General features: G+C 37.4%; 1 protein-coding gene across 1 annotated transcript; it reads left to right on the top strand.

Annotated features, from left to right (window-relative positions):
- Positions 1-5022: 5022 nt before the first annotated feature.
- LOC150037797 (uncharacterized) lies at positions 5023-8570 on the top strand. Its single transcript, XM_090311031.1, has 4 exons — positions 5023-5105; positions 5387-5724; positions 6411-6911; positions 7933-8570. The coding sequence occupies exons 1-4, from the start codon at positions 5023-5025 to the stop codon at positions 8568-8570; spliced, it is 1560 nt and encodes a 519-aa protein (XP_090167157.1).
- The last annotated feature ends 2390 nt before the right edge of the window (positions 8571-10960 follow it).

The raw sequence follows: 10960 nt of genomic DNA, 5'->3' as shown, positions 1-10960 counted from the left end.
AATATTTAATTTCCTGTAGTGTATGCGTACAAATCTGGGTTGTTACAACAAAAATAAAAGAGAGGGAAAAAATCGGGAATTGTTATTTTTAATGGTGGCATAGATTTTATTGTGCAGTATGGATCGATTTTGATCTCTTATAGTTTAGAAAAGGTTACTTATGAACTATGCCTGACAAAAACAAAATCCTATAAAAACTTAATTTTTTTTTTAAAAAGGTACAATAGGGTGGTTGTCAGATGGAGTCTCGTTGCAGAAGGCTCTTTTGATGAAAGGTTTCAATTGATGATGAAAGGGTTTGGTTGATGAGGTATCTATCAGGAAGATTTTTATCGAAGAGATATAATAGGGATAAAATAGGAATTGTAAAAAATTGTAAGAACAAGAAGGAAAGAAAATATATATATATATATATATATATATATATATATACTCAAATAAGTCGGAGATCGAAAGGTCTTTGGATGTTCTATAAACATATAGCATTAAGTTATATTGTTTATAAAATTATTGTCCTATTTTAATAAGGAGATGAAAAGTTACACATAAACGACCACTAAAATTGTATGTGTGTGAATGACAAAATTACCATCAAAGCAAGACAAAGAAAAAGTCATATTGAAAGGGTAAAATTGGTCTAAAAAGATTTCTCCTTATAATACTTTTTATATATATTACAAATGTAGATAAGATTTGTACAACATTTTTTTCTCCGTTGATGCAAAAAGATGTCGACAGATCTTAAGAAAAGTGTGGGCAAAGTCTTTGTCGACGTTTTTCTTCTTCTTGTTTTTTTTTTTTTGTTTTTTTGCATGGGCAGATAGTGTGGGCAGAAGTCCGTTGGCATAGCTTCTGCCCTGCATTTTGACGTTGCATCGACATAAAGGCCCATACAAGTAAACACATGAGTAGAAAAGCCTTCTGCCCTTGTAACAACTTTTATGGGTAGAAATCACATTTTTGTCCACCCATTATGCATCGAAAAAAAACTATTTCTGCCAATGCAACAACTTGTTAACAAAATGAAATTTTTGTCCACACATGATTCATCGATAGAAATAAGGATTTACCCATGTAAAAGCCTTCATGGAAAAGGTCTTAAACATTGAGGCCTCACCCTTTCACTGGCCTGAGAGGGATTAATTTATAGTTGGACTATAAACTATTTGTTCATTAGAGAAATCAATGTACTTAAGGAGTTAGATGTAACTACATAAGTAAAATGGTAATTTGACCCAGTTGTAGTTACAAGCGATTTGTAAAGAGTCGATTTACTGTTGATTAGTTATATCCATGAACATAGAAATACATCTACAGTATGAAGAGTGCAGCTGTGGGTCTTTAGTAGAGTGACTTGCCATTAATGAATGTTGATTAATTTAATTAAAGAGTTTAATTAATTAATCTAGTGTCATTGGAGCTTCTAATCTATAGGTCCATAAAATCCCATTGTTATCTCACTAAGGGTAAAACAAGAACCAATTAGTTTTGGATTAATTTGAATCGTTCAAATTAAATAAGAAAATTAATTGTATAAGATACAATTAATATAATGTATATAGATACGTTATAAATAAAGTTAATTTTGAATAAGATTCAAAATTATACTTTATAATATGTGAGGAACTAGTATTTGAATAAGATTCAAATATTAATTATATGAATAAGATTCATATAATACTATAGCTTAAAGTTAATATGAATGAAATTAAATTAATGTGAATGAGATTCATATTAAAACTATAGTTTATAATTAATATGAATGAGATTAATTTTAAAACTATGGGTTATGTGAGAGGTTATTATTTGAATATGATTCAAACTAAATTACATATATGATAATTAATTGATTAAGTAATTAATATTTATTTAATTATATATTAATTTGATTCAACCAACTAACTCTCATGTCAAATGGGAGGGAGAAGATCCATTTTGTAGAAGCTTTAATCTAACGCATAGATCATTTAGAAGAGAAAAGTTTTCTCTACATTCTTCATCTTCTTCCTTAAGAAACCTCTCTCCCACAATCGTTTCTCCCTACCAGATTATAGAGTCCACACATTCTTGATTCTTTGTCCAAAGAATGCGAGGAAACCCAAATGGTGGTGTCTCCTATTTGTGACTTTTTCTTTCGTGAGAGGTATTTTGCCAATTCGAGGAAGATTTGCATTCATTCTGTGCAGTTTCAAGGAGGGGAATTACAAAAAGAAAATTATTCAAGGTTTAGATCTTCACATCCTTTTCTCCTTGGAAATGTAACATCCTGAATTCAAGGTAAATTTAAGTTAATTTTGACAAATTAGTGGATCTTAGTTCGACCCATTTAGTTTTTGGTATTTGGAATCAAATTGAGATAATTGACAAGTTTTATAGGTCAATTTGAATTTAATTGACTGAAGATTTGAATTAATTGTCTTAAAAATATTGGTTCTTATTTCCTTTCAACTTTGATGTTTGGAGCATAATTAGGACAATCGATAAGATGATTATTTGAATTAATTTGATATGTGATTTGATAATTGAGGATTTGGAGAATTTGGAAGATTTAGAATTTTAGATTTGAAAAGATTTGAAGTGGGAATTTAAAAAAGGAAAAGGAGTTAAGTTATGGATATATATAAAAAAAATATATAGGTGTGTTTGGAGGCCCAATATGAGTTTTAAACTTAGTGAGATCCTATATCATATCCATGTTTAGGGGCCCGTGTAAACCCCGAACTTGGGTTCCCTAGATAAGCATGTTTAGCCAAAGGAATGTTATATTACATATTTATTAAATAGAAGTTCATATTGTTTATAGGGATTATGAAGGAAGGGAAAGAAAATATATCAATGAAAAAACTCAATCATTAGTCTGGCTGGAGGCACTAAGTGTGGAATCACATGGCAATTTATTCTTTGAACTCAGGAAGCGACAGAAGGATTAAAAAGGGAAGTAAAACTTCAAACGCATGATTTTGGGAATTGACAAAAGCAAATTTAGCGAATTTAGTGCCATTTGAAATCTGGGAGAATCTAGTATTCAAGGTTGTCCTGTTAGAGAAAGATTGCAAGAGGAGAAGAACAAAAGTGGAGAAATTGCAGAAGAGGCAGAACCACGGATTAATCAGGGCCTGAGGTGAATTTTGGAAGTTCCAAGCCAAACTATAAGGAATTCTGGGCTGAAATTTTAAGGTGAGGAATTTAGCTCAAATCTAAACAAGTTTGTAGAAGGAAGTTTCTTGAAAAGAGCTCTGAATTTTGAGTTATGAAGTATTGAAGTTATAACAGGGAATTGTGCATAAGTAGACAACTGCTTGTGAGGAACAAACAAGCAGTTCATTGTGGAGAATTATAGCGAGATTTGCGCATAAGGATCTCGTTAGCATCGCTCTAAAGGATCTCGTTAGCATTGCTCAGGGGGATCTCGCTGACCTCGCTCAGGAGGATCTCGCTAGTAAAGTTGTCTATATTGATGGAAGTTCCTTTAATAAATGAATTATTTGAGATATTTTACTAGGAATTCTAAGTAGTTTAATCGGGAATTATATCTTTCCAGGCCAAAAGAGCTAAGGAAAACGTATAAACCAATAAGAGCCTGACGAATTGTGAGTGACTCAGTAAACTTAAGGTTTCTAATACTCATGCATATATGATCAAGTAAAGCACAGTGATATTAATGAAGTATTTATACTTCCTCAAGCAACAAATGGTTAGAGAATAACTTAATGCATGTTTCCCGGCTTGTATGTGTGTAACACAGGCCAAGGTATGTTGTGTAACCATTACAAAAGCTATGTTTCTGATTTTGATATATGCTTCCTAGAGGAAGACTATAAGGGAATGAGTTCTTGTGTAAGTGAGTGGCAATGGAACAACTCTTGTGTAAATACTAGGCAATGAAACTTAATTTGATGTTACAAAATACACATTTGATACCGAAGGACGTTGAGAAGGTATCTAACCAATTAGGTACCGAAGGACATTTGAGAAGGTACCTGGCCAATTTGATATCGAAGGACATTTGAGAAGGTATCTGGCCAATTTGATATCGAAGGACATAAGAGAAGGTATCATAGTAGTTTGATACTGAAGGACAAATTTGAGAAGGTATCTGAGCGGAAGTACCTAAAATATGATGGTACTTAGTGGCCACGTGCACGTAGGCAGTTATGAATGAGAGATTGAAGTATGGGTTTCTTGGTCGGTAATAAACGTTTGGGAGCTAGAGCGTTTACGCACGTTCTCAACTAGGGAATGATAATGTTTAATGATGTCTGAGAATGGTTTACAACTACATATAGAGACAATTGCTTGAGTTTACTCACTGGTATATTTACATGTTTATAGTGATGCTACACTTGTTGCTTTACGATTCTGTAGTCTCTCACTGAGCTTTTAGCTCACAAAATTTCTGTGTTTTCCCTTTTCAGGTAGCGGTCAGTTTCCTCAAGGGTGATCCTGCTGCTACTTGCCACCGAAAGACTTGGCTTATTAAAAGACTTAGGTATACAATCTGTTTATGTACACATGTTTTGTGAGGGACTAAGGTCTCTGTAGGAATGTTTGGGCCACCTGTGAATATTTTTCTATAAAAGTAATGTCTTGGCTATATGCTTGTAATTATGTAATCTTTATAAGAACGTAAGGGAGGTTAGCTGTTTGTGTATATTGCTAATAAGATGAATAGGTTGGTATGTAGATTAGAAGGCTTGGGTGGTGAGTTTTGGCAGTAGGGCTAGTAGCTACCACAGTCATATCCTCTTCCAGAATAAAAGGTTAATCTAAGAGGGGGTGTGATAAGTTGGTATCAGAGTATAAGGTTTTAGGAATGAGAGGGAAGTTTATGCATAAGTCTAAGTCTCTAAGTGTGAGTCCTAACATGTGTACATTGTATTAGGTAAAATGCCAAGGCAATGTAGCCGACCGAGTAAGCAGACAAGTGGCAGGAGTACTAACCCTACCAATAGGGGCCCAGAGGTTTAGGAGAACCCATCGGGTGGCAAAAAGAAGGTGAATGATCCAGTGGGTCAGGAGACGATGTCTGAGGGAGAGTCTAGTACTCCCCAAGCAAGGGCAGATTCACAGCTAGAAGTTGCAGTGTTTGACAGGATACTGCAGAGGTTAGCAGCTAGTGTTGGCTCTACACGAGCCAACCCATAAAAGAAATATGGTATTGAAAGGTTAAAGCCCTAGGGGCTGTGACATTTGAAGGTACAATAGATCCAGCTGAAGTTGAGTTGTGGCTGGATGTAGTTGAAAAATGTTTCATTGTTATGAGTTGTCCAGAGGACAAGAAAGTGGGATTAGCCATCTTTTTACTATAGAGAGGAGCAGAGAAATGGTGGAAAGTGATATCCGCCAGACGAGCCAGTACAGATGTGATGTTATGGCCTGAGTTCAGGAAGGCCTTTGAAGATAAGTATTACCTCAGCTCGTTTTGGGATGCAAAAAGGGATGAGTTCCTCAGATTAACACAGGGAACGATGTTGGTGGCAGAATATGAGCAGAAATTTACAGAGTTATCACAGTATTCCTTGCCGATTATTGCTGAGGAAAGAGATAGATGTAGGAAATTTGAGCAAGGTTTGAGGAAGGAAATCAGAACTCTGGTGACATCTACGGCTGATTGTCTAGATTTTAACCAGTTAGTAGAAATAGCAATACGAGTCGAATTGAGTTTGGCAGATGTTGAGCAGTTGCCAAGAGGCAGTGAGGCCGTAGTAGGGCCTAGAGACATGGGTTTCTAATCTTCAGTGGCAACCCAGACTAGTAGAAGCCATTTCAGGGGAACCAGTTGGCAAGGATCCAAGAAAAGGAAAACGAGACCCTCGACCGGTGCAGTTAGCCGATCAGAGATGCCACGAGCTGGTGAGTCGGTAGCCAACACAAACAAAAGTACGACATGCCCTAGTTGTGGCAAGAGGAATTTTGGGGCATGCTATATTGGCAAAGGTGCATGTTTCCAATGCGGACAAACAGGGCATTTCAAGAGGGACTGTCCCCAGATGAACAGGGATGTTCCAACAACACAACAGCCGACCTCCCAGACAGTTAACCAACTAAAGAGTGCCGAAATCGGGGCGAAGGGTCATGTGGTGCTAAGCAGAAGAATGTCGTAGGTCGACCCTAGTAGCAAAGGCGAGTGTATGTCATGACACACTAGGAGGTAGTGGAGTCTCCAGATGTTGTGACTGGTAATGTTATGGTATGTGGGCAGTCTGCTTATGTTTTATTTGATCCTGGTGCCACACATTCATTTATATCTAGCATGTATGCACTTAGTATAGATAGGTTGGTTAAACCTATGCCTGAAGAGTTATTTATCTCTACCCCATTGGGAGATGTGATAGTAATAGATAGATGCTATAATCATTGTGAGATACTAAATAATGGTTAAAACTTCTATGCTGATTGACTTCCTTTAGAACTGTTGGAGTTTGATGCTATCATGGGGATGGATTTTCTAAGTAAGTATCATGCTTCAGTAGACTGTTACAAGAAGGGGGTAGTGCTCGGAAAATCAAATGGCCAAGATGCAATGTTGATAGGAAGCAAACGATTGGTTGCGGGGAATTTGATATCGACAGTGAAAGCTCGGAAGCTATTGAGCAAGGGATGTAAAGCCTATCTAGCTCATATGATGGTTACTCAAGGGAAAGAGTTGAACCCAGAAGATGTCCCAATGGTAAATGAATTTCAGGATGTATTTCCTAAAGAACTATCGGGATTACCACCTGACAGGGAGATGGAGTTTACTATTGATTTAGTTCCAGGAACAACTCCCATATCGCAGGCACCATATAGAATGGTGCTGAGTAAGTTGAAAGAATTAAAGGTTCGGTTGCAAGAGTTAATTGACAAGGGATACATTCGACCTAGTGTATTGCCTTGGGGAGCTCTGGTATGGTTTGTGAGGAAGAAATACGGTACACTTAGATTGTGTATCGACTAAAGGCAGCTGAATAAGGTAATGATTAAGAATAAATATCTGTTACCATGCGTTGATGATTTGTTTGATCAGCTTAGAGGAGCCACGATATTTTCGAAGATAGACATGAGATCGGGTTATCATCAACTGAAAGTGAGAGAAGCCGATATCCCTAAAACCGCATTTAGAACGAGATATGGACATTATGAATTTTGGGTAATGCCTTTCGGTTGAAAGATGCCCTTGCGGTATTCATAGATCTCATGAACAGGATATTTCATCCCTACTTGGACCAGTTCGTGATAGTATTCATTGATGATATACTGGTGTATTCTGGTAGTAGGGAGGATCATATTACCCACCTGAGGATAGTATTGCAGACGTTGCAAGATAGGCAGTTGTATGCTAAATTCACTAAATGCGATTTTTGGTTAGATCGGGTAGTATTTCTTAGGCATGTTGTTTCAGTAGAGGGCATTAGTGTAGATACCCAGAAGACGAAAGCAATAGTTAATTGGGAACGACCCACAACCGTTTCAGAAGTATGCAGTTTCCTAGGGTTGGCAGGTTATTAATGAAAGTTTGTGGAGGGTTTCTCTTAGATAGCCCTTCCATTGACGAACCTGACCAAGAAAGGCATGAGATTTGAATGGTCATTGGAGTGTGAACATAGTTTCCAGGAGCTGATACAAAAACTAGTATCAGCACCAGTGTTTACCTTGCCTATTCTAGGTAAGGAACTTGAGATTTATTGCGATGCATCCCGACAAGGATTGGGATGTGTGTTGATGCAGGATGGGAAGGTGATTGCATATGCCTCTCGTCAACTTAAGAAACACGAGGCATTTATCCCACGCATGATCTGGAATTAGCAACAGTTGTTTTAGCTCTGAAGTTGTGGAGACATTACTTATTTGGAGAGCGCTGCAAGATATTTACAAATCACAAAAGCTTAAAATATATCTTTGATCAAAAGGAGTTGAATCTAAGACAATGAAGATGGATTGAATTGATTAAAGATTACGACTGTTCCATCGAATACCACCCCAGTAAGGCTAATGTTGTGGCAGATGCATTGAGTAAGAAATCCTCGAGACCCAAGGCCATTATTGGTTCAATAAGAGGAATTCTATTGCAGGAGTTCAGGAATTCCAGAACCACCTTATCAGTGGAACCATCAGAAGGAATGATACCTACTTTTCAGATAAGGCCGACCTTAGCAGAAAACCTTAAACGGGATCAGTTGGAAGACCCTGATTTGCAGAAGATTGCTGATGATGTGAGTAAGGGCATCAGTGTTGACTTTCAACTGGGAGCAGATAGTGTGCTAGAAAAGGAGGGGAGAATGTGTGTGCCTAATAAGCTACAGCTTAAACAAGCCATTTTAGAGGAAGCATATAGTTCCGCTTATGCCATGCATCCAAGTAGCACCAAGATGTATAGAACTTTGAAGAAATCTTACTGGTGGCCTGGGATGAAGAGAGACATAGCAGAACATGTGGACCGATGCATAGTCTGTCAACAAGTAAAACCTGAAAGACAAAGACCAACAGGATTACTCAATCCACTTCCACTGCCTGAGTGGAAGTGGGAACATGTGACAATGGACTTTCTTTTTGGTTTGCCTAAGACACCCTCAGGATTTGATGGCATTTAGGTAATAGTCGATAGACTAACTAAAACGGCCAAGTTCATACAAGTAAAAGTTACTTTTACACTAGATCGTGTAGCTAAGATTTATATGGATAGGATAATCAGTCAATATGGAGCCCCAGTGTCGATAGTGTCGGATCGGGACTCGAGGTTCACTTCAAAATTTTGGCCTAGTTTACAGAAGGCTATGGGCACTAAATTGCATTTCGGTACGACTTTTCATTCGCAAACAGATGGATAGTCGGAAAGAACTATACAGACACTGGAAGATATGTTAAGAGCCTGTGTAGTAAAATTCAAAGGAAGTTGGGATACATAATTATCGTTGATTGAATTTATCTACAACAATAGCAACCATTCTAGTATCGAAATGGATCCCTATGAAGCATTGTACGACCGACCTTGCAGGACTCTAGTATGTTGGAACGAAGTCGAAGAACGGAAATTACTGGGCCCATAATTAGTTCAACTAACAACAGAGAATGTGAAACTTATCAGGGATAATCTTAAGGCGGCTCGCGATGGACAGAAGAGCTACGCCAATAAACGAAGAAGAGAACTAGAATTTGAAGTCGGAGAACGGGTATTTCTCCGACTATCCCCATGGAAAGGAATTCTCTGGTTTGGGAGAAAAGGGAAGTTAAGTCCACGATACATCGGACCATATGAAATTGTGGAACGAGTTGGTCCAGCAGCTTATAGGTTGCAGTTGCCAATGGAGCTAGCTCGTATACACGACGTATTTCATGTGTCGATGCTAAGGAAATAGATGCCTGATCCTATGCACATACTAGCAACACAACCGATATAGATCAAAGAAGATTTATCTTACAAGAAAGAGGCCATCGAGATTTTGGACAGGAAAGATCAGGTACTCAGAAATAAGATAATTCCTATGGTGAAAGTGTTATGGCGTAATCATGGGATCGAGGAAGCAACCTGGGAACTTGAAGAACAAATGAAGAAGATACCCTCAACTTTTCAAATGGCATATCAGGTAAAATTTTGAGGACAAAATTTCCTTTAAGGGGGAGATGATTGTAAACCCCGAACTTGGGTTCCCTAGATAAGCACGTTTAGCCAAAGGAATGTTATATTACATATTTATTAAATAGAAATTCATGTTGTTTATAGGGATTATGAAGGAAGGAAAGGAAAATATATCAAATGAAAAAACTCAATCATTAGTCTGGCTGGAGGCACTAGGTGTGGAGTGACGTGGTAATTTATTCTTTGAACTTAGGAAGCGACTGAAGGATTAAAAAGGGAAATGAAACTTCAAAAGCATGGTTTTGGAAATTGACAAAAGAAAATTTAGTGAATTTGGTGTCATTTGAAAGCTAGGAGAATCTAGTTTTCAAAGTTGTCCTGCTGGAGAAAGATTGCAAGAGGAGAAGAACAAAAGTGGAGAATTTGCAGAAGAGGCAGAACCATGGATTAATCAGGGCCTGAGGTGATGTTTGGAAGTTCCAAGCCAAACTATAAGGAATTCTGGGCTGAAATTTTAAGGTAAGGAATTTAACTCAAATCTAAACAATTTATGGAAGGAAGTTTCTTGAAAAGAGCTCTAGATTTTGAGTTATGAATTTTTGAAGTTATAATAGGGAATTGGCGTATAAGCAAACAACTGCTTGTAAGGAACAAGCAAGCAGTTCATCGTGGAGAAGTATAGCAAGATTTGGGCATAATCATCTTGTTTATAAAGGAAATCTCTTTGATTTTGTAAGGAGGATCTCGCTCTAGAGGGAAATTTCATAAGGAATTGAGGTGAATATCGCTAAAAATTTCACAGGAAACGTTTGATCTTGCTCTAGAGGATCTCACTGGAATTGCTCTAAAGGATCTCGCTGGTATCACTCTAGAGGATCTCACTAGCATCGCTCTAGAGGATCTCGCTAGCATCGCTCTAGAGGATCTCGTTAGCATCGCTCAGGGGGATCTCGCTGACCTTGCTTAGGGGGATCTCGCCAGTAAAGCTGTCTGTATTGATGGAAGTTCCTTTAATAAATGAATTATTTGAGATATTTTACTAGGAATTCTAAGTAGTTTAATCGGGAATTATATCTTTACAGGCCAAGAAGAGTTAGGGGATGCGTATAAACCGATAAGAGCCTGACGAACGATGAGTGATTCAGTAAACTTAAGGTTTCTAATACTCATGCATATATGATCAAGTAAAGCACAGTGACATTAATGAAGTATTTATACTTCCTCAAGTAACAAATGGTTGGAGAATAACTTAATGCATGTTTTTTGGCTTGTATATGTGTAACACAGGCCAAGGTATGTTGTGTAACCATTACAAAAGCTATGTTTCTGATTTTGATATATGCTTCCTAGAGGAAGGCTATGAGAGAATGAGTTCTTGTGTAAGTGAGTGGAAATGGAACAACT

The sequence above is a fragment of the Benincasa hispida genome, chromosome 2 (assembly GCF_027475165.1).
Source record: "Benincasa hispida cultivar pf3 chromosome 2, pf3_genome.v1.1, whole genome shotgun sequence".
NCBI lineage: Eukaryota > Viridiplantae > Streptophyta > Magnoliopsida > Cucurbitales > Cucurbitaceae > Benincasa > Benincasa hispida.
Note: the sequence above shows the minus strand (reverse complement) of the source record. Positions and strands in the feature narration are given on the sequence as shown.